The 24,236-nt window shown below is 36.1% G+C and overlaps 1 protein-coding gene and 1 long non-coding RNA gene across 4 annotated transcripts in view; one reads left to right on the top strand and one right to left on the bottom strand.

The window, feature by feature from the left end:
• Positions 1-1,180: 1,180 nt before the first annotated feature.
• On the bottom strand, positions 1,181-2,235 carry LOC147826302 (uncharacterized). Its single transcript, XR_015439453.1, has 2 exons — positions 2,134-2,235; positions 1,181-1,537 (listed from the first exon to the last, which is right to left on the bottom strand). It is a non-coding gene; the product is annotated as an uncharacterized LOC147826302 (long non-coding RNA).
• A 140-nt stretch (positions 2,236-2,375) lies between these two features.
• Heatr1 (HEAT repeat containing 1) overlaps positions 2,376-24,236 on the top strand; it is a 47,224-nt gene continuing 25,363 nt past the window's right edge. For 2 of the 3 annotated variants that reach the window (XM_004854607.4, XM_004854606.4), the window contains exons 1-22: positions 2,376-2,540; positions 2,781-2,953; positions 3,481-3,697; positions 5,354-5,495; positions 7,665-7,766; positions 8,175-8,315; positions 8,983-9,194; positions 9,332-9,465; positions 10,337-10,439; positions 11,580-11,690; positions 12,050-12,167; positions 13,270-13,377; positions 15,103-15,198; positions 15,639-15,727; positions 16,824-17,035; positions 17,338-17,459; positions 18,046-18,237; positions 19,693-19,876; positions 20,029-20,165; positions 20,881-21,073; positions 22,548-22,717; positions 23,103-23,258. In XM_004854607.4, the coding sequence (XP_004854664.1) occupies positions 2,812-2,953; positions 3,481-3,697; positions 5,354-5,495; positions 7,665-7,766; positions 8,175-8,315; positions 8,983-9,194; positions 9,332-9,465; positions 10,337-10,439; positions 11,580-11,690; positions 12,050-12,167; positions 13,270-13,377; positions 15,103-15,198; positions 15,639-15,727; positions 16,824-17,035; positions 17,338-17,459; positions 18,046-18,237; positions 19,693-19,876; positions 20,029-20,165; positions 20,881-21,073; positions 22,548-22,717; positions 23,103-23,258 (3,081 nt within the window). In that variant the 5' untranslated portion in view covers positions 2,376-2,540; positions 2,781-2,811. The remainder of the gene's footprint in view (positions 2,541-2,780; positions 2,954-3,480; positions 3,698-5,353; positions 5,496-7,664; positions 7,767-8,174; positions 8,316-8,982; positions 9,195-9,331; positions 9,466-10,336; positions 10,440-11,579; positions 11,691-12,049; positions 12,168-13,269; positions 13,378-15,102; positions 15,199-15,638; positions 15,728-16,823; positions 17,036-17,337; positions 17,460-18,045; positions 18,238-19,692; positions 19,877-20,028; positions 20,166-20,880; positions 21,074-22,547; positions 22,718-23,102; positions 23,259-24,236) is intronic. The other variant, XM_087181926.1, reaches the window with a different exon arrangement.

Raw genomic sequence — 24,236 nt, 5'->3', positions numbered from 1 at the left:
ACTAGAGAACTAGAAATCAAAACAACTAAGATTTTGTCTTACTCCAGAAAGGATGGTTATCATCAAGAATTCAGAAAACAACAAATACTGGAGAGGTTGTGGGGCAAAAAGAAAACCTTCTATATTATTGGTGGGAATGTGAACTAGTACAACCACTGTGGAAATCACTATGGAGATTCCTCAAAATTCCTTTCTTTTCAGAACCATAATTTGCTCAGGTACTCTGGAATCCATTCAAATGAATGGAGATGAATATTTAATTTTTATATTCTACCAAAGTTACTTAATCCAACTTTAATTAGTGAATATTTTTTCCTTGATTATTTTTTATTTTCCCTTTGTACTTACAGTGACTGCTCACATATATTGGAGTCTATTTCCAGATTAGGTATTTGGTTCTGGGATCTGTTTTTGGCCCAGTGCTATACTCTTTTACTTGGAACTGCTTTGTCATATATTTCTAATATCTGGTAATGCTAATTTACCCTGTTATATTTTTCAATTAAGTGACCCTCTGAGAATTTAAAAAATACATTCTAATAAACTCATTCTTTTATATTCACTTTGGAATAATTTTTTCAAATTAAAAAAATTCTTGGATTTTTCCTTCTGAGTTGAATATGTAAAATAATTTGGGGATGGCAAAAATATAATTTATATGTTTTCTTTACTAACCAACAGCATAATATTCTCACCATCTTTTTTATTTATTCAAATGTTTTAAGAAATTTTTACAGTTTTATTCACTACTACTCTAATCATTAAACAATATACACTACCTGGTAGCAAATAGTCATAGAAACTAGCATAGGATGAAGCGCAGCTGAAAGAAAAAAATGGATCCAGGTTTCTCAGCCCTAGAATTTAATATATTTACTAAACAGACAACTTTGAATAGTTTTCATTAGACAAGAATAGCGAAACATGAATTCCGTAGTTCCCCAAATGACATCTGGAAACATTGCTTTAATTTCATTTTACAACATGTAGAAAGGTTAGGGAATCACTATTTCAGACACTTGTATATACTTTTTTTTTTTTTTTTAATTTTTAAAATTTGAAAACTTCTGCTTCCCATAAGGCACCTAGGGAGAGTGCCCCCTCCGGTGTTAGAAAAATGCTTTGCTGCTCCCTGCTGGTTTCCAACCATATACCAGGCCCTTGCTCCTGTTTCCAACCGTTCTTTTTCTTTTTTTTCTTTTTTGGTACTGGGGATCGAACTTGGGACCTGGCGGTTGTGAGGCAGGCGCTGGAACCACTGAGCTAAATCCCCAGCCCAACCGTTCTTTTTCAACTCCTAACTTATTATCAGGGCCATTTCAAAATAGCTACCCACACGCTAAGTGTTTTGTTTTGTGGCCTAGAGATTGAACCCAGGGCCTTTGCATTGAGCTACGTCCTGATTTCTTTTTATTTGTTTATTTTTATTTTGACATAGGGTCTCTTTAAGTTTCTAAATTGGCTAGGCTGGACTTGAACTTGTGATCTTCTTGCCTCAGCCTCCCAGAGTGGTAGGATTTCAGGTGAGCACCCCAGCCTGGGGGGGAAAAAGAGTAGTTGTTATGACAAGACCACAAGTGCTCAGATTCATAATAATGCAAATAACTTTCTTTTGGGCATAATATGTAAAAACAAATAGTTAACTTCTCATTCATTTAACCAGACTTGTATTTGTTAGTCGGCCAAAATGTAGATTTCACATGTTGTGTTTACTTTGCTAATGACATGCATTTTATTTCTTTTCTCGTCAATAGATATATGTTCAAGTCAAGGTATTCCGTTAGTTGTGATATATGATGCAAATAATCTAATATAAAATTCTGAAGTTTCTGAATACTTTTGTTGTAGTTAGAATAATCTAAGTTGGTTTTATAATGATGTTACTCTCATTCACTTGCATTCTGCTTCACACTTGAGCAGAAAAGAGACACAGATACAGCTCTCCACATATTCATTCATTTAGTTAGTTAATACATGTCAGCCAGGTCTCAGGTACTGTATTTGGTAGTGAGGATTCAGCGGTAAACAAGAAAGCGCTTGTCTTCAATAATATCTTAAAAATGTGAGAGTCTGTCTTTAAAAAATCTTCCACTTAGCGTTGTAAGAGTCCGGCTACAGTTACTTAAAACTCACAGGAGGCTCCTTTATCTAGAGGCTGAATGAAACCCAGACCAGCCCCCCGAGCGTGCTCGGCTGCGCCGTGTTGATAGGCGGAAACCCACAGCGGAAGCGTGGGGTCGGCTGGAGAGCGACTTGTCATAGGGGCGTGTCTTGTGGGCGGGGATTCGAGTCGAGGAAGCCGAGCGAACGTATCGCCTTTCCACAAATTGTACCTCTTCTCTAGCCGTAGTGCCTAAAACCGGAAGTTCCTCTGAGACGTCCCGTGGGTTTCCGGGCGTGAGCTGAACTCTGATTCCATGTGGGAGCTGCTGCGAAGGGTTGTTAGCTTCAGAGTCTTACCCGAATCTTGACCTCTGGGTGAGGAGGAGCACAGAACCGGTTGGCGTGGCTGCGGAACGCAGCGGTGTACCGGGAAAAGGGTAAGGCGCCGGCGGGTTTTGGCGGGGAGTCTACGGGCGGGGAAGTGGGGGGGACCCGCGGCGCGGAAAACTGAAACGAGTTATTAAAGCTTTTGCGGTGATGCGCGCCTGTCGAGGGTCTGCGAGCCCGCAACATCCGATTTCTGTGTCCATGAGGGCGCTGAGTGCGGAGGAGAGTTACTTGCACGTGAAGCCTTTTGTAATTTCCCACAGACTTCTCACAGTGGTTGTGTTTCTTAGCCTGTTTTTTTAGAAATCTCTGGCGTGAAAGATGACGTCCTTAGCCCAGCAGCTCCAGCGGCTTGCCCTCCCTCAAAGTGACCCCAGCCTCTTATCTAGAGATGTAGTTGCCTCTTTGTTGTTTGACCCCAAGGAAGCGGCCACCATCGACAGGGACACCGCCTTTGCCATCGGTGAGCTGTCCTTTAACTTTGGAAAACGTTGAAACGTCTGCTTTCTGGATGTTGCAGTATTTCCTTGAATTCTCTTCTGGCCATCTTTCTTAGAAGTTTCTAACTTGTTGACTTTTGTTGTTACGGGAAAGAGAGTAACAAGTAGCCATACCCAAGTGACCATAGGGCCTAGGTGCTTGAAGTGGTGTCTGAATTTCACAAATGAAACAATATTGGGGAGGTCAACTAATATGTACAATAGAAAAAGTTAAAAGCAACACAGGCAGTCGCTAGGGTGGAAAAGAAGTTCTCTTGTCAGGGATATTAAAAGAAAAAAGAACGGTCCTTGTTATGAAGTACCTTCTGTTCTCCTGGTTAGAAAGATAGGATTTACTTTTATGTGTTGAAAAGTAAAAATCTGTGTTTGGGACTGCATTACATATTATGCTTGCTAAAAGGATGTATAGGCTTTAGGGTCACAAAACTATAAAAGAGAATGGAATGAGTTTGCTTGCAAAGAATTGTAAAGTAAACTGATCTTTTCCTAGGATGCACTGGCCTGGAGGAACTGCTTGGAATTGATCCCGCCTTTGAACAGTTTGAGGCACCATTGTTCAGCCAGCTAGCAAAAACCTTGGAGCGCAGCGTTCAGACCAAAGCAGTGAACAAACAGCTGGATGAAAACATTTCATTATTCCTTATTCACTTGTCCCCTTACTTTCTGCTTAAGCCAGCGCAGAAGTGTCTGGAATGGTTGATTCACAGGTAGCTAACAGTTACAGATATAACTATGGGCTAACTACTTTGATTTTTTAAAAAAAATCAAATAAATGAGAACACTTACCAACTTAAAGCTAAAGAATTAGGTGTATTAAGAAATGAATATGTCTAGAACATGACAGAAGCATATTCTATTAAACACACTGCTAATGATCCTGAGTAAATGGTCCTAACCTCATCAATTCTAAGGAGCTCACTTTGCCATTACAGATTATTCTATTATACTCGAGACAAAGGGTATTAAATTTCTTTCGAAGTAGAAGGTAACAGTAAAAAAACCAAAAAACATTAATAGCAAATGTGCATTGAGCATTTATTTATGTACCAGACCCTGTGGTAAGCACTTTTCGTACATTATCTCAATCCCTACAATATTCTAAGAGGAGATACTTGTATTATTTCCTTTTACAACTGAGAAAACAAGAGCATTTCAGTTGTCTGAGTCAAACAACTAGTAGTAAATGGTATGGCTAGGATACAACATTTCTGAGGTCTGATCTTTCATCTGTTTTGAATACTGTGTCAGCAAGTTTACTCAGTTTGTAGTCTCACTTTTTGATATCACATCTTAGACATTTTTGTTTATTCTGCAGTACATGAGTTTTAGAAGTAGAAAGATTTGCATTTCATTAGTGGAGATATGAGAGGATAGTGATTTCCTCGTAGGAAGCAGGTGAGTCATTAAGAAAACAGTTTTAACATGGTTCTCTCGACTTTTAGAACATTAGTCTCATCAGACAAAAAAAAGTTCAAAAATATAATTAAAATTCCTGTTGTCATCTAGCATTTAACTTCTTCCAAGTAGATTATTAATGTAAATAGTACTTTTTGTATTTGGTCTTTTATTTCTTTATGTAATTTATTTCAAGAAGCATGAAGTTTGGTACATGGATGAATAGGTTGCTTTTGGTTATTATTTTGAAATAATTACCTTAATAAAGCTTTATGCAAGGTTATAGGGAGGTAGCTCTGCCTGGATTAATTGAGGAAAGCTTCATGGAAAAAGTAACCCCTTGGCTAATACTAAAGCCTTATGTATAACTAACTAAAGATGGAGCAGTGTGATACTGTAAGAAAAGTACATGTAAAAGCATAGGACAATTTAGACAGACATGTGAAAGATCACTTGGCTGAGAGAATTAGGAAAATGGCTTTGAAGACTGAAGATGAAGGCCTGTGAGCTAACCTGAACATGGGGAAGGATTTATTGTATCTCACAGAATTAGTAAATTTATTTTATATTCCCTTTTAAGGTAGAGAGACTGGTGATAAGCTTTATGAAGTTTGTGGGGAGATTATATATGGTTGTAATTTGATAATTTTTATCCAAAGAAATGTGATTTTCTTTTTAATTAGTCTTGTTTTTATGATTATGGTAGTTAGGAATGCTGTAGGATACTTTATTGAAGTTTTATTAATATTTGATGGAGACGGGGGTATTTTGATACTGAATATTCAAAAATGTTACTGCATAAGGAGTGGCAGAACCATATTGAAGCAAAATACAGAACTTATTTAAGTGTTTTATATCTGGCTGATTCATTCTAGGAAGTTTTAGCTCATTGATAAACAATTTGGACATGTTGGGCAATCTGTGCCTATAAGTTTTGTGTCAATTTGAGTTGTTTGCCTTTTTCCCAGGTTCCATATTCATCTCTATAATCAAGATAGCCTCATTGGTTGTGTTCTACCATACCACGAGACAAGAATATTTGTACGGGTGATACAGCTTCTAAAAATCAATAATTCAAAGCACAAATGGTTCTGGTTGTTGCCAGTTAAGGTATGGTTGTTGAATGACAAATATATCTGTACATAGATATTACAAATATAATTTGCAAAAAAACAAAATCCTTAGTGCTTCTAGGGATGTTTCAAATATTACCTACATCTTTTTTTTTTTTTTCATTTTACATCACCTTATGGTATTGTCTTTTCTCACAAAACTAATTTTACAGATGAGGACAGATTCGGAAAATTGAGGTACTTGCTAGAGTTCACAGAACTATAGTGTATGGAGTTGGAATTTGAATCTTGTTTTGCAGCTGAAGCCTGTTTCTTCTCATTTTACCGTGCTTTGTGCCATATTAAATTTTGGAACTGAAAAAGTTAAAAAAAAATTAAAACACAGAGGTGAGGGGAAAGACTGACAGCACTATTTATTTTTTTGTTTGTTTGTTTTTTTGAATCAAAGTCTTGCTATGTAGTTTAGGCCGAACTTGAACTCACTGTGTAGCCCAAGCTAGCCTCGAACTCACAGCAATCCTCCTGCTTTAGCCTCCTTCCTGAGTGCTGAGATTACAGGCATGTGCCACCACACTCAGCCAACAGTACTTTTAAAAATTAAAAAGATGACTGTAACCTGAAGAATTTCAAGAAATTATTAAAAACTGTGACTCAGGAATTTGAGATCAATTTATAGATGAACAAGTGGGTAGTTGCCTACCAGGGTAGGTCTGGATAAGATTGGATATCAGTATTATGGCAAAAGCACTGACTTGCCATTCGCATTTTGTATGCAACATGTAGTAGAGGAAAGTAAGTTTATGTTCTTAGTAGGAAGTTCATTATGTGTTGAGTGAGGAGATCCCGGCTGGGAAGAGGACAAGTGAAGACAAGTGAAGCCAAAGTAGGCCTTGGGGCTGTGTAGAGTCAGCTTGATAGGTGGTGGTGAGGTTAGTGATCGGAATGAGTAAGAGTGGTTTTTTGTTTTTTCTGGGTTTGGTTTGGTTTTGTATGTGTGTACAGTACTGAGGATTGAACCCAGGACCTTCCCACTGAGCTATATTCCCAGCTCGTTCTTTTTTTTTTTTGGTACCGGGCATAGAACTTGGGACCCTGAGCTTGCGAGGCAGGCAACGGAACCACTGAGCTAAATCCCCAGCCTTCCCAACTTGTTCTTAATTACATAATTTTTTTTCTCATTGTGAGATAGGGTCTTCTTATGTGGCTAAGTTGCATAAGCTGGGATTGAACTTGAGATCTCCCTGCCTTAGCCTCCCAGAGTGCTGCAGGGAGCTTTTAATTTGAAGGAAAATTAAGAATCTGGATACGAAGCTTTTGAACTTAAGAACCCAACCTGTGATAAAGCTGCTTAGCAAGCGGCTCTTCCCAGCATTCATTCTGCTCAGAGCATCAAGATAATTTTCCCCTGGTCTGCATACAAACCATGCTACTCCCTAGGCACTGATATTTCACTCACCCACTAAAGGTTATTTTCAATTCTCCTTTCATTGATTAATTCCGTGTGTATTAACAGACCTTGTACAGTGCTAGGTAGTGAGAATAGCAGTATAAGTTGGTCAGGTTCCTATTTTTTTGTTATTGGCAATATCATATTGCAGTGACAAAACCGTAACACATTGGCTCACAAACCAAATCCAAGCAGTAAAATTACTTAGACTCTAGAGAATCCAGATTAGATAAATACATGTCAAAATGTGGCAAATGATAAGCATTTTTAACTCAGTTACTTTGTCTTCATTGTTGATCTCTTGAATTGCTAGAGTTTGTAGTTTTATGTCTTAATCTCATCACTGCCACCAGCTATAAAGAGAAACTGTTGGGCTGGGGGTTTAGCTCAGTGGAAGAGCACCTACCTTGCAAGCACAAGGTCCTGAGTTCGATCCCCAGTACTGAAAAACAAAGGGTCCTCATTTAGGGGCAACCCACTTTCTGGTCCCCCTTCTGTCTCTCTTATAAGCCTTCTTTCAATAAATTTTTCCTACTCTTAAAAAAATAGATAAATAAAGAGAAACTGGTAATATAAAGATGTTACTAGGGTAGGTACTTGAAAATAATGATCATCAGTTGATAAATATTCTTTTTTTTTTTTGGTACCGGGGATCGAACTCGGGTCTTTGAGCTTGCGCAGCATGTGGCGAAACCACTGAGCTAAATCCCCGGCCCTGATGAATATTCTTAATAGCTTGTTTTTTTCTGTCAATAATAGCAATCTGGAGTGCCTTTAGCTAAAGGAACTTTGATCACCCACTGCTACAAAGATCTTGGATTCATGGATTTCATTTGTAGTCTGGTGACCAAATCTGTGAAGGTATGTAGCATATTTTTTCATAAGTATGTAATTCCATGGAATGGTTGCCTGCTCTGAATGAAGAAAACATACTAAAGCCTTCTCTGAGAACAGTGATACTTTGAAGAAATTGTTTTGTTGAATGATCTGTCATTATGGCACATAAGCAGTTTGAGAATCAGTCTTTTCTCATCAAGGACATTTTTCTGCAAAAGTAAATTAGTCGGTTCCTTCCCACATTCTATCCTGATTTTAATAAAGAAATCATCTAAAAATGTCAGAAGATTGCTTGACAGTTTATTCTTATCCGTTGTGTATTCATTCAGTGTTTGATAACAAAATGTCAGAGTACCTCAGGAGAGCTGTAAATATCTTTGTGTTTTGATCTAATTCCCTATAAGTGTGTTTGGTTTATATTGTTTGTTCCAGGCTTTTGCTGAGTGTCCAGGAAGTGCAGCCCAATTGAGGGTGCTTTTGGCTTTTTATGGTTCTACCATTGTGACTGCTCTAGTAGCGACCGAGGACATATCAGACAATGTCATTGCCAAACTGTTTCCATATATCCAAAAGGTTAGTCCTGTAGATGTGTCAAATAGCTTGTTTTGTACTTAAAGAAATTTCCTTGCTTTTGAAAATTTCATTGAGATATAAATGTTTTTAAATTGAAAATTTATTTCAGATGAGTGATAAGATTTAATCTTCAAGTGAAAAATCTGACTTTTTTTCAGACCTAATTAGTAAATGTTGGCTATCTGGCTGTGCTACCATCTCCCAGATCTATTTTCTTGGCAGTCATTTTACCTCACCAGAAAGAGAACAGGGCAGTCTCACCACTTTTCCTGTTGTATTGGCTTTTGCTTCTCAATGTGTTTTCTTTCTCAAGAGCTGTCTGCCTGCTGCCTTTCCAGATTCCCTGTGGAGGCGTAGCTTTTTACTCCTGCAGTGTCCAAAATAACTGTCTTTAAACAAATCCCTTTTTTACTGCTGTCCAGAATCTGATTGAAGTGTTCCCTCCACAGAAAGGGCTTGTGAATCATATATGGAAACATAAAAATTGTACATATTTATGGAGTACCAGGCAGTGTTTTGATACATGATGTAAAATGTTTAAATCAGGGTAAACATATGTTTCCTTAAACATTGACATTTCTAATTTGTCATGGTAAAGTAACCTTTTAAGCAGATGAAAATAACTCTTATACTTGGTGATTTTCTTTATATTTTGCAAAATATTTAGGGATTGAAATCATCTTTACCAGATTACAGAGCTGCAACATACATGATAATATGTCAGATTTCTGTGAAAGTGACAATGGAAGATACCTTCGTTAATTCACTGGCATCACAGATCATCAAAACATTGACTAGGGTTCCCTCTTTGCTCAAGGATGGATTAGGTTGCTTAATAGTTCTCCTGCAGAGACAGAAGCCCGAAAGTCTTGGGAAAAAGTATGTATCATTGAATTGAGAAGTTATACTAGTTAGAAGTGCATGTAGTTATCTTGAATGACTTTTGTAAGATTAGTGATATACTATTTTATATTGCCACTTGTCTAACAGAGTCACATGTACTTGCTTCTCCCAAGGCCGTTTCCCTACTTGTGTAGTGTTCCTGACCTTATTGAAATCCTTCACGGGATTTCTGAAACATACGATGTCAGTTCGCTTCTGCATTACATGCTTCCCCATCTGGTTGTCTCCATGATTCATCATGTTACAGGTATACGGCTTTACGTTTGTGTCCAGAAGCTTACTGTCTAAGACTTGACTCTCATAAAATAGGAACCACTCCCTACTAATTTCTCATCCAACTTCAAAAAATATTTTTCTCCTAAGAGTCATTAAAAATAAAAGACCATTGATCCCCAGTACAAAAAATAAATAAATAAATAAATAAAAATAAAAGACCAAGAAATTTCATGCATAAAAATCCATATTATAAAAGTATGGCAAAAATAAATAGAAAGTGATTATTTGCCTTGTGTTTACGGTTCAGAAATGCAGAAAAAAGAAATACTCGATCCATTTGCTACTTAGCAAAAACATTTCCAGAATTATGTCAGTGTGTTAGAAAATGAGATTTGCAGAACCAAATCTTAGTTTTAAACATACATTTCAGGAAAATGGCTACCGTAAAGAAAATGTATTCTTCCTATTCTTATGATGAAGGCAAGGACCAATGTTAGATTGCTATGTTTATAATCTGAAGTAGAAGATGAAAACCTTTAGTAAGGAGGCATTGAAATGAAAGCCTGTTTTCAGAGAGATTGTAGTTTATTGAGATTTAGATTGTGGCCCAACTTCACCATTAACTTGTAATATGACTTAGAGAAAAGATATATACTTTTTGTACTTTTATTATTGATAAAACATGATAATACTTGTTAAAAACATAGAGAACTTTAGGTAAAACACACATGAGGGTAATATATACAAAAATGCTTTGAAAAACTAAAATAAGTATAAAAACATTAATATGTTTTAAAATTCTTCCTAGAAAGATTTTTCTACTATAATTTACTAAAGTATATTTAACTGTATGAGCATTCAAAAAAGTTTCCCAACTTAATTTTAATTTGTTACATATTAAGGAGAAGAAATGGAAGGGGTGGATGGTCAGATCTACAAGAGACACTTAGAAGCTATACTTACAAAAATTCCACTGAAGAACAATTTAGACCATTTGTTGGCTAGGTAAGCTATTGTTGTTAACATGCTTTTGATTTAAAGATTTGAGGCTCAACATGTTTCAGGATTAGCAATTTTCTAGTATCCCTTTTTAAGATATGTCTTGCTTTTGTCTGTATCATTTCATTAATTATATGTACTTAATGGAATAATTGTGACAACATGAAAAACCTTGTTTTAATGCTTGTAGAAGAAAATGGAAAGGTAATAGCTAAGCTAAATTTGGCTGGTAACTAAGTACAGTTTGTGGCTGTTTAAAATTTTTTGTTAGTGGCCTATGATGCCTAAAATAATAAATCACAGTTAATACTCAGTAAATGTCCATTGGAATTTAAATGTTAAAAGTAGGCATGTAGTGAAGATTATTTCTTGTCTGTTCAGATACTTTAGGCTCGCCCTCTGTTCATTCCTATGATGAATAGAATGTGGGCATTATAGTCAGACATAGCTTGGAACCCTGCCTCTGCCTTTTCGAGTAGAGTAGTCAGTTCTACAGGTCAGACTTTTTGGGTCTGTTTTTGCCCTTTTGTATGGTTGAGCAGGACCTTCCTGCTGCTGTGTGTGTCATCTGTGCCCCTTGTTCAGAAGTTGGTTGGAGAGTTACAGGTAAAAGCTCTGGAATCAGAATGAGTTTTAAAATACAGCACACACACCCAACCCCATCTGTTTTTCTCACATACAAGAACTCATTGAAGATTGGGTTTTTGGTGCTGTTTAATTGGATCTTAGGCAAATTGAAAGATGTCTTTTTTTTTTTTTTTTTTTGAGACAGAGTCTCATTATGCAGTTCAGGCTGACCTTGAACTCGATATGTAGCTCAGGCTGGCCTCAATCTCACGGCTATCCTCCTGCCTCAGCCTCCCGAGTGCTGAGATCACAGGCGTGCTCCACCATACGTGGCTGAAAGATGTCTTATGCTCTAGTTCAGTGATGGTGAACCTTTTGGAGCTTTCAGTGATAACAAACAGCTTGTGGCACACGTGCCATAGGTTTGCCACCGTTGCCTTAGTTTCTGTATTGCTAAAATAATTATAGTTTCTACCTTGTAGAGGTATGGCAATAGAGATAATACTTGTGAAGCACTGAGAACATAGGAGAGACTCAATAGTAACTCATATCTGCTCATATTTCTGCTTTCTTTCACAGTCTTCTTTTTGAAGAATATATTTCATATCGTTCACAGGAAGGAATCGATTCTAATAAAGTATCTTTGCTTAATGAGCAATTTCTCCCACTCATCAGACTTTTAGAAAACAAGTAAGTTGTGTATCAGTGCTTCTTAAAGTGCACCTCCTGTTGTATAAAGAGATGACTTATAAGTCAGTCAAATCTTACTACAGTGAGTTGTAAGAGACTGTCCTTATTTTTTTCAGGAAGTATAACAAATGCTAAATAGGTGTGGGGACTGTGGAGAGTACATGTTTTTATAAAGAGACTTATTTTTGGAGTGGTCATCATGACAAACTTGATCAGTATCTTTTGGTTTTATGTATACCATTTGTTAAAACTTAAGTCTCAGTACATTTTTAAATTTGTATTTTATGTTTTTAGTGTATATGTGGATATGTGATTGATGCCTTTATAAGAATAATGAACTCTTTTAAATTTCTTTCCAGATATCCTCGGACATTAGATGTTGTTTTAGAGGAACACTTAAAGGAAATTACAGGTCTAAAAAAACAGGAGCTTTTTCACCAATTTATTTCACTTTCTACAAGTGGAGGAAAATACCAGGTACATTGTTCTTCAGCAGCATTATGACAGTTAGGAAATACAACACTGCATGGTTATTGAACAGCTCCAGATGATAATTCCCCTCTTTGGAAAATGTCATAGAGATAAGACTTTATGTAGTCTTTATTCTTGCCTCAGCACCAGGAATTGAATAATTAAAGAAAAATATAATCATATTTAAATAACTGAACACAGTGCTTATTTCACAAAAAGTATTATTGGGAAATTTTGTATATGATGTTCGCTAACAATCATAGAGTGGCCTCAGAGGTTTCTACTGCTCCTTAGCATTTTCCTATGTCAGTGCTGGGCAGTACAATCCCCACTGGGCATATTAAATCATTGATTAAAATAGATCATGACCATCATAAAACTTGAAATCTTTTGAGTCTTGTGAGTCAACCCTAAATCTTTACACTCAAGTTAGACTTTTTTTTTTGAGGCAGGGTCTCACTGTGTAGCCCAAGCTGGCCTTGAACTCACAGCAGTCCTCCTGCCTCAGCCTCCTGAGTGCTGGGATTACAGGCGTGTGCTACCACGCCTGGCCATAAATTAGAATTTTAAGCAGAAGTTCTTATAATTAATCCTTGAAAATGGGTATAATGAAGAGAAATATGGTTGCTTTAGTTTTTTTTTGTATTATAAGACTCTTATCCTTGATAGTTGTATTTCCAAATCTTAGATTAGAGGCTTTCTTTTCCAGCTAATTATATAAGTGAACTAAGTTGTCATTAATTTGGGTTTCACTTTGCTATATCATTTAACTGAGCTACGTTCTGTCTTCAGTGAAGTGGTAATTTAATGATTTAGGTGCTTTTTGCTTGCAATTAGATACACATAAAAATACAAAATTACTTCATAGACTCACTTCACTGACCTGAACCTACACATATACACACAAAGACATGAAATCACCATTAATAATACAGATTTATTCATCTGTTGTAACATTCTACAATTTTGCTTTACATTTTGATTTCTATAGTTTTAGATGGTTGTTACTAATGAATATGTTGGGGAGCTTGAAGTATATTCCGTTTTTATTCTTGGTCGTATTCTGCTAAGCTTAAGTGAAATCATTTGATAACTATGGAACCTACAGTTTTTAGCAGATTCTGATACCTCTTTGATGCTCAGTCTGAATCATCCACTTGCCCCTGTGAGACTTCTGGCCATTAATCACCTGAAAAATATCATGAAAACGTCAAAGGTTTGTGTCCTATACCTTTCAGGTGTGATTTTTTTTTTTCTTATGATGAACAGTTTAATCCTAGCATAAGAAATTAAGGCTAGAAGAATTAATATTATGAAAATATAGAAATAAGCTGCATTTTATTAGTTTTATAGGATTTTTTAATATTTGGATTGCTGATTTTTAAAAGTATGTATTTCTGCTCTATATCGTTAAATTTTTAAGAGTTACAGTTTAAAAATTTATATGTAAATAATAAGCTATTTATTATTAAATAGCTTATGCTTTATTATTAAAGCAATGTTAGGACCTGTGAGAATATTTCTTTGAGAAATGCTGCTCTATTTGATACATTTCTGATATGGGATGAGTTGTGTTTCTTTTTTTTTTTTTTTTGGTACCGGGGATCAAACTTGCGCTTGCCAGGCAGGCACTGTGCCACTGAGCTAAATACCCGGCTGAGTTGTGTTTCTTTCACAAACTGTTAGGTTTATTTTACTGGTTCGCTGAATAACTGAACTCTTTAAACACTGGTCTTTGTTGTGATTGGAAGATTTTGGTATCTAGAATAAAAGGGATTTCTGGGATCCTTCTAAAGTTATTCTCACTCTTCCTGCTTTTTACTCTTAATCACTTTCTGTCTGTCTGATCTGTTGTTTTCCATTGGACACTGCACATTCACCTTAGGAGCTTCAGTGCTGTGACACAGTGAATGTTTTTCCTTGCATGTCAGATTTTATTCTTCTCCATCAATGAATGACAGGGCATAGATTCTGTTCTAGAGTTCCAGACTGAGATATATGGCTTGCTTGTTAGCACTTTAGGAAACTGGTGGCATTTGACAAATAAAACAGACTTAATTTTTGTGAAACCACTATTTTTATAAGGTTTCACCTGCACTCCCAATGCAGATAGGGATACATTCAGGTTAACTAGCAGTTTTATTTTTCCCTTACTATGATATACCTAGCTTTGATTTTGTTCATAATTTAAAGAAGAATAGGATATCAATTTGTGGTAGATTGGCTTTGAAGTGCATTCCCTTATCCTTGTAAAAGTTTAGATAATAGTAGCTAACTTTTTAAAAAATTTTTTTTACTTTTTTTTTTAGCTAACTTTTATTAGTCTTTATTATGTATAATACATTGTTCAATACTGACATAATTTTTAAAACTCTCCCAGCCCTTCAAGGTAGATATTATTATGAGCAGTTCTGCTTCATAAATGAGAACAGTGAAGCCCAGAAAGGTTAAGTGACTCGCCTAAGGTCACACACCTAGTGAGTGGTGGAGCTAGGACTTAAGCCTGGGCCTTCTTGTTCTTTAGTCTGTGTACTTCAGTGTCTGGGTCTTGTTTTTAAAAGATCAACTCCTTAATAGAAAGATTATATTTGTTTTTTTTGGTTTTTTTGTTTGTTTTTTTTTTGGTACCGGGGATCAAACTCGGGACCTTCCGCTTTCAAGGCAGGCGCCGGAACTACTGAGCTAAATCCCTGGCCCTGAAAGATTATATTTTTATTATACCTATTTTATATTTTCAATGGAAACTCATTCCATCTTCAGTGGTATCTCAGAAGGCCTGTTAGAGATGTCCTAGTTCTGGAATGTTTCAGTACTCTTCAGGGAAGGGCCTGTGTTTTTTAACTGGTATTCTGGAGTGCTTTTCTCAAAACCATTCTTTCCACCATAAAGTCTTACAAGGTTGTAGCAACAGCTAAATTTATTTGTTTTTCCTATTGTTCAGGAAGGCATTGATGAGTCTTTCATAAAAGAAGCTATTTTAACCCGATTAGGTGATGATAATATCGAAGTTGTTTTGTCGGCTTTGGGCGCTTTTGAGGTGAGTGAATTGGTTATAGAGGTGTAGGTTTTGTTTGTAAATATTTTCTTGCCCTTCTTGCATGATTCTCTGCTTTAGGCAGGAAGATATCTGGAAATTATTCTTCCGTTGGAAATGTATTCACTTGAGAACACAGACTTAGTCTGGTTAGAGGAAACTCAAAGGAACAATTAGACTGAACAATTTGATATATAAAGAAGTTCTTCAGGAAGAAAAAATGCTTTGTAAATTTTTATATTGCTTTTAAATATCTGTATCAATAGCAGATGTCTTGGGAACATGGAAAATTGGGTCATGAATGCCACTTTTGAGAAACTGCTCTCAAACTTTGACGTTTCATTGGGATCCTTGTAAGAAGTTGTTTATATAAAGCTTATTTTAGAAACACTATACATATTTGAGGAAGGTAAATATTTACTCATGGATTTTTTTCCATGTAGATTTTCCAGCAACACTTTAGTACAGAAATGACTGTTTCAAATCTTCTGAATCTCTTTCGAAGGGCAGAACTTTCAAAGAATAAGGAATGGTATGTATTCATTTCTTTACTTTTCTCCCCATGCACTTTTTTTTTTTTTTTTTTGGTACTGGGGATTGAACTCGCGTCCTTGTGCTTGTGCAGCAGGCGGCGAAACCACTGAGCTAAATCCCTGGCCTCCCCATGTGCTTTAGAATTGATGAAGTTCTCGCATCAAGGTCCCATTAATTTTTCTTGGTTTTTGTCCTACTAGTTACATTTTATTTATGTGACCTTTGGTCATAATAATAGGGTATATCTCAATGCAGTATCCTCTTGCATGATAAAACTAATTTATTTCAGTTTATATTACAGTATTTTCTCTGTTTAAAATTTTAAAAACAAAATGCAAAATGTGTAAAAAAAATTCTAAATTTGGGGAAGTAGGATAGAAGACTTGAAATTTTCTGCTTTATATATTTCTGCGTAATACTGTGTGATTAAAAACAATACAAATATGTTAAACAAGTAATAAGGTCAGAGGCTGGTGATACCTTGCACAGTATTTGATGAGCTTTAGTTATTTCATTTTGGCACCTAAACTTTTCGCAAAGAAAAGCAACAAGGCGCCTCTGAGCATGAGAATATATACATCTTACACAGTTTTGTGTCTGTCATATAGATAGATGTTCATCACAGAGATACCATATTGGTTCCATCATAAAGTTGTACTCAGTTAATTTTATTTTTTGAATGCATGATAAATATCTGATGCCCAGTGCAGTTAAGACACGCACTATGGTATCTTTTATATTGTAAACCTAATAATTTCTTTTCTTTTCTGGTACTGGAGATCGAACTCAAGACCTTGCACTTGTGAGGCAGGTGTGGTGCCACTGAACTAAATCCCTGGCCCAACCTAATAATTTCTTTACTTGGTGATTTCTTTAAGGAAAAGAAGAAAGATTTGACAGGGCAGAGTGGTTGTCCTAGATAACACCTTTATTGGTTTGGGTTTTAAGTGATGTTTTGCTGTCTGTTATTAATATTTTCAGAGAGAAGACCAGGATATTGTCAGTCAATCTAGAACAATGTAGTGATAAATTTTTTCTACATTGAAATGTCTGACACGTATTTATATTTCAACCAAGTGTACTGTGTCTTTTAGGTACAAGGTCCTTCAGATAGCAGCAGACATATTAATTAAAGAAGAGATACTGCGTGACAGTGATCAGTTGTCAAATCAGATTATTGTACATTTGCTGCCTTTTATGGTCATCACTAATGGTGATATGGAATCTGTTGAGATGAAAATTGCTGTATATTTATCAAAATCAGGAATTTGTTCTCTGCATCCTCTATTAAGAGGCTGGAAAGAAGGTAGGAAATTCAGTTCTTTTAGAAAAAGCAAACTGATAATGCTTTAAAAAAAAGATAAATTTTAAATGGCTATGTTTGCTATTTGAAATTGTGTTTCTTGTGTGCCAGAAAGTTTTTAAATTTTTGCTAAGACATAAAGTATACAGTGAAAAGGAAGTTGACTCAGATAAATTCAGAATTGGATAAAAAGAAAGCAAACATTTGAAGAGAAATAGTAAAATTTTACCTAAATCCCTTATTTTATGTAATTCTTTATGTGTTGGTTTGACATAAGAGCACTCTGTATTCAAAACTTTTTACAGCTCTTGAAAATGTGGTTAAAAGTACAAAGTCAGAAAAATTAATTGGTGTAGCAAATGAGAAGATGATTTGCTTGTTGGCTGGCAATATAAATTCAGGAGATCCTTCGTCAATGCTAAAGATGGTAAGTGTGCTGTCAGAGCCAACTCCAGCTTTCCTTCTCATACTCTGATGAGATTCTCAGCTTTTGTTCAACTAGATTGTTCTATTTTTCTATTTATTTATTGGTTACTTTGTTTAGCTTTAAACATGTACATTGTTAGTTTAACATGTTCTGCAGAATATTTAAAATCCTTAATATTTTATACCGTTTTTTCTATATGATTCTATATGACACTTGTGAGACTGTTCCTTTTATCTTCATTTTTTTCTGTCTGTCATTCTCATTTAAAATAAGAAAATCTTTTTTGTTGTTAAAATAGCAAAATATAATCTAAAAGAGAATAAAATGGTTTGCCTTGGACCAACCCTTTGTAAAGGTGTTATGCGATTCAAATACATAAACCTGTTGGCAAGTGCAGTCATATTCATTATTTCTGAGAATATTTGTTTTTGTAATTACTTAGAAATCAGCGCTTACAGTTTGTTTAAAGCTTTGTACTTGTCATTTCCCTTTATTTGGAAAATGCAGTGTCTTGATAGACCTGAGATAGAAAGTGTGTCTTATGAAAATCAAGAGCTACCAGTAATGGAGTATGTTTATTTTCAAGGTGGAAGATTTAATAAGTGCTGGTGAAAAGGAAACCCTTAACCTGAAGCAGAAAGTGACATTTCATGTAATTGTGTCTGTGCTTGTCTCTTGCTGTTCATCTTTAAAAGAAACTCACTTTCCATTTGTGATAAGAGTCTTCAGCCTGTTACAGAAAAAAATGAAGAAGCTGGAAAGTGTGATTACTGCATTGGTAAGGAGTGCAGTCTACAGAGAGTTGACTGTTGAGTGCAGTGACATCCTGGCCTGTCAGTCACACCAAAACTTAAACCAGAGACTGGGATTGGTGTTTGGATGCTAGTGGGCTGAAATCGGAAGGGACCTTGGGAAGCAGTGGGATGCTATCTTGCTTTTGTGGAAAATTGAATTGAATTATACAATTTCAAGGTTGCAAGTTTTTATATACTCTTCATTTTTATTAATTATCCAAATTACACTTGTCTCTAGTGATGAAGAATCTATTTGTTGTATTAGTGCTTGAGCAAAATGTATTGTTTTATTGTTTACTAAAAAGATCTTTTATATTTAAAAAATGTCAATATTCCATTAGATGCGGATCTCTTTGACAGTATTACTTAGGGACATTAGTTGGGTTTTTTTTGGTTTTTTGAGACAAGAGTCTCGCTGTGTAGTTCAGGCCAGCCTCAGACTAGCAGTGATCCTCCTGGTTCAGCCTTCTGATTTCTGGGAATACAGGTGTGTGCATCACACCTGGCTCAGTTGTTTATGTTTCTACCAGTTTATGTTTCTACCAAGTACCACATCTTGAGGAAATAAGATTATTTCTTTAACACCTGCCATATATAATAATAGTGCTTTGTTTTTATTTATCCTCCAAACTTTAAAGTGCTTCTCATAGGATTTGGTAAATGAATTACATCTTTTTCCCATTGACTTATACTCAGGATTTATAGTCTGAGGTCTTGTCATAGCCATTGTTAGCTAAAATTGTGTAAACTTTAAAAGAACAAATCTTCACCTTTTAAAAAGTGGCCCAGGTGAGCCCTTAAAATCTGACTTCTTTTTCCTTTGAGAAGTGTAATAACTGGAACTATGCCTGTTTAAAATGTGAACCAGTTGAGTGTTCTATATATAAGTAGGTGACAAATTGTAATTGCTTTATTTTTAATACCCTTTCTGAGGACCATAGGCATATTTTCAGCTGTTGCGACACATTGAGCCAATCACATCCCCCCGAAAAACATTATCTTAGATCTAGATTTAGATTATTTTCCTTTGGAGATTTTACCATGTACCTTCTTCAGATTAGCAGCAAAAATGTGGAATGAGAAAATAACCCTTTAAAGATCTCTTGGAAACCTGATTCCTTATCTTTCTATTTAGAAACATGCCTATTTACTTCTGCTCTTTATTTGATAGAGCTTATATGAGTAAAGTTAATTCCAGAGATAATGTTTTAAGGTAAAACATAGATAAAATGAAGCAGTGTTTAATTTTCCTGTGACTTTGCTTGTGACTAGTAATAGGCCCTTCTTAAAATCTGTAGGAAAGTTAATAATCCTCTCCCCACTGGAATGCCCTCATTGACAGAATTTTTCCTGTTGCCCAAAGGAACCCATACATCTGTTACAGTCCACCTGCATAATCCCTTCAGTGTTTACTAGTTTTTGTTTCTTTAACATTTCAGGAAATCTCCTCGGAATGGTACCCAGAGCTAATGTTGGACAGAGGTTTACCAGAGGAGCTGTGGGCACGTTATGTAGAGCAGCTCCACAGTGCCCACAGGGTTGCCATGGAAGATTCAGTGTTACTTTTATTTTTCCTGAAGAATTTTATTTATGCACTAAAGGCTCCTAAATCTTTTCCTAAAGGTAAGATGCAAAATATGAATCTTTATAAACATGATGCTATGCAAAAACTGAATTCTTGGCTACACGATTCTCCTTCAACTTGAATGAAAAGCTCCCCACAACATGCTCACATAGGTTGTATGTAGCTTTTCTTTTTCTCTGTGTCCCTGTAGATGACATATGGTGGAATCCTGAACAACTAGAAGAGGACAGCAGGCACTACCTGTGTTTGCTCATTGGACTCTTTGAGATGATCCTGAGGAGTGCTGATGCCGTTCATTTCAGGATTCTGATGAAACTTCTCATAAAGGTACTTGCCCCATCCCTTTCAGACATTCTTCCCTTTAAGAAGATAGTTTAGGTTTATTGTAGGGTATTGTAGTTAAGACATGGATAATAAAAATGAGAGTAGACTGTAAACAGTGAAGAATATGTGCGAATGAACACAGGTCCTGTAAGCAATACTATAATCATGCCACTAAGCAGTTCATGAACAGAGACCTACATTACTACATCCTTACTAATATGTTAGGTTCACTAGTGTATTTCAGAATCACAACAGCCCGGTCTGTTCAGTTTTTAAATACCATTTGTAAATGAGAAAACTCATATTCAAAGAGATTTTCCAGCACCATGCAAAGTCACTCAGATAGGAAGTTCATCCTGAACACTAGTAACCTCCATGTAGCCAGTAGTTGGTTCTTATTTTTGTCTAACTTGCTCTCTCCATGGCATTTGACACCATTGGCAGTGATTGCTTCATCTTCAAAGTGCTTTCATAATGAAGCTTCCCAGGCACCACTTTTTTTTGTTTTTTACTTAGTATCCTTGTCTTCAAATTCAAAATTATAGTGGGTCTTAGGAGCATCGCTCTTCATATCCTTCCTAATTGGTTAAAATAATGTGCTAAGTGCAGAATAAGTTTATGTGGTTAGACACAGTATTATTTTCATCTTATAATTGTACCTTGATGGAAACAGCTTACTTGAATAAGAATTAAACTTCCCTTTTCTTATTTTAACCAGGTACATCTAGAAGATGTTTTTCAATTATTCAGGTTTTTTTCTGTTTTATGGACCTATGGTTCCAGCCTTTCAAATCCACTTAACTGCTGTGTGAAGTCCGCGCTGCAGACTGAGGCACTCTACGTGGGCTGCGCGATGCTCTCTTCCCAGGAGACACAGTATAAACAGCAGCTGGCTTCCACGTCATCTCCAGGTACTGAAAATACCAAAATAGGCCAGGCATGGTGGCCTAGCAGTGAGGAGGCTGAGACAGGAGGGTTTCCAAGCGTTTGGGGCTAGCCTGGGGCCGCATAGTGAATTCAAGACTGGCCAAAACTACATAGCGAGACCCTGTCTCAAAAAAAAAAAGAAAATACAAAACAGCAAAACTGTTAGTGTTTTCTCTGCATGTAGTTTATGTAGTTTGGAAAATCTATAACTTTATTTTTTTTTTAAATGGCTATACATAAAATTTTTGTAGTTATATTTTTAACTGAATAGTGATACTTGGTGAAATCTCACTAAACATGGAAGTTGAAAAATAGAAACGACAGAGGGATATACATGAGTTCTTAATGTATAGCTATTCATTTTCTGAGCTTCTGCAGCTACAGTTATATACAGAAGGCAAATCATCATATAATTCAGTAATCAGCTGATTATTTATTCAGAAATCCTTCCCAGATGCATCACTTTTATCAGGTATAGGTCATTTGTAGATTCATTGCTCTCTAATGAATCTCCTGAAAATAGAATTTATTTTTTTTGTAAAGTGGAATTGAAAGGTTTGCAAAAGATGTAGAGTTTCATGAAGTTGATGAATGTGATATTGATAAGCAGGTTGACTTACAGAGCTGCTGGCAAATGGGTTGATCCAGCAGACTTAAACCACAGCAAAATGACTGGAGGTGAAGAAAAGTGAATGAGATTAATGGATATGATTGGTGCTTCAAACTAGAATCATTTTAATATCAGAGGATAAGAGTGGCCCTGGGAAATTTGAAGATGTTCTTGATTTTTTTTTTTGTTCTAAAAGCACTTCTTGTAAGTGTTCTGTGAAAGCCAAGTGAATGATCACATACTTTCCTCAGAACAGCTTCTAAATGTTTACCGTTTGTAAATTCCTGGAAAGAGCGTATAATTTCATTTATAGCCAGAATTTTGTAACATATAAATATATAATTTCAAATTTTATTTATAAAATAAAAATTGATAAAAGTTAAGTTTTTCTCCATTATTTGCTATATATAATTCTAGTCTATTTTAGGTGAGTTGTGCTAAGATTTTTCTAGTTATTCTTGGATAATGAGAACTTCCTGTACATTTTAGCTTCAATTTTTCACTTAATGTGTTATGGACATTTTCCCATATGGATAAATAGAAAAATTTCTGAGTCAGGCATGATGGCCATGCCTGTAATCCCAGTAGTAGGGAGGCTGAGGAGAATCACCGTGTGTGTGTGTGTGTGTGTGTGTGTGTGTGTGTGTGTGTACATACGTGTGTGTACATGTACGCACATGTGTGGTTCTGGGGCTGGAACCCAGGGTCTCATACCTGCTAGGTAAGTGTTCTACCACTGAGCTGCATCCCCAGCCCCAGGGGGGAAACTTGTCATGATGTGCCATCTATTTAAATTTTCACTATTTCCATTTTAAAAATTACTTACATTTTTCCCCCTTTGGTTTTAGTGGTGGTATCACTAATCATTAATCTGGGAAGCCCCGTAAAAGAAGTCCGTAGGGCTGCCATTCAGTGTCTCCAGGCCTTTAGTGGAGTGGCATCGCAGTTTCATCTGGTGATAGATCATCTGGTTCCCAAAGCAGAGGAGATCACCTCTGATGCCACCTATGTCATCCAGGTAAACTCACTGGCAAAGTAGGGGTGTGTGTGTGTGTCCACGTGAGCAATTTTCTCAGTTCTTGACATTTTACCTTGTAGGGGTTTTGATGGAATCTCACTGAATTTAGAAATTAATATATTGATAACTATCTTTTCTCCATTTTTAAAAGATCATAATACTATATTTCAATTTTGCTGATCTTTCTGGCATAAAAGAACCATGTGTAGCTTTTCATAGTGAGCCTAACTGGGGTACGGATACACTTTACAATTAGTGCTTTAAAGGGAAGTGAAAAAATGAAAGCAATGTCACTTTATTTGGGAAAGGATCTCTTGTAATTAATATACTTAGCCTTTATAGTTTCTTAACCCTTTTTTATCCAATTTTTTTTGGGGTGTCCTAGGATTTAGCTACTTTATTTGAACTAGAGAGAGAAAAGAAACAGAAATCTCACCAGAAGTTGTCTGAAACTTTGAAAAACCTACTTTATTGTGTGTATGGTTGCCCAGCTTATGTTGCAAAAGAGCTGATGAAAGTGTTTCGGGATGTCAACAGTGAGGTATGTGAAATTTAAGTGGATTGTGCATTCTGTGTGATGTTATCAGAGAATGGTTGTCCCCACACATGTCTGAGGAAGACATTTGTGAGCATTGTGTATGCTCTCAGAAGCGATCATTTGGAAGGAGGCTGAGCTGGAGGTGGAGAAAAGATGCAGGATGCAAAAACTACGTTAGTGAATTTCTTACCATTTTAAAATTGTGTTATCTTTATGTTTTTTAGCTTAATTTTAATACATTTAAAGTCATAGAGGGTACACTACTGAAAGCTGTTGATTTATATTTGTCTTTAAGTGAGAAATCCTCCACAAGGGAATATATTTAGACATGAGTCCATGACAATTCCAGAATTGTTTGCTTATTTATTAAATATAAGTGTTTGTACATTTTTCTGGGGGAAGAGGCCATAGCTTTCATTATGTTCTCAAGGAAGCTTGTGGTACAAAGGAACAAGGTGATGAAACACATGTGTTGCTGTCAGCAAAGAGAAAGTTTTTTTATCCTAGTGTTGTAAAAATGGCTCTGTGCTTCACCAGCCTTGTACTGGCAGCAGACTTAGAGAATTAAAGCAGGAAAAATTAGAAGTTGATAAACTTATGTAAAGGACCAGATAGTAACTCCAGTTGGCTTTCCATGTCCATGAGTTCCACATCTGCAGATTCAACCTTCAATAAAACTATTTGGACCCCAAGCTGGACGTGGTAGTGCAATCCTATAATCCTAGAATCTGGGAGTCTATGGCAGGATTGCAAGTTCAAGGTCATCCTGGAACACAGTGAGACCCTGTTTCAAATCAAAAGGGAAGTGGGGAGCAGGGCACAGTGGTGCACACCTGTAATTCCAGTTGCTCAGGAGGCTGAAGCAGAAGGGTCTCAAGTTGAAAGTCGAGCTGACCACCTTAGTGAAACTGCCTCAAAATAAAATATTTTTTAAAAAGGGCTAGGGATATAGCTTAATGGTAGAGCACCCTTAGGTTCAAT

The sequence above is a fragment of the Heterocephalus glaber genome, unplaced genomic scaffold (genome assembly GCF_053883595.1).
Source record: "Heterocephalus glaber isolate CG9 unplaced genomic scaffold, H.glaber_assembly_v1.0 deba00001472, whole genome shotgun sequence".
NCBI lineage: Eukaryota > Metazoa > Chordata > Mammalia > Rodentia > Bathyergidae > Heterocephalus > Heterocephalus glaber.
Note: the sequence above shows the minus strand (reverse complement) of the source record. Positions and strands in the feature narration are given on the sequence as shown.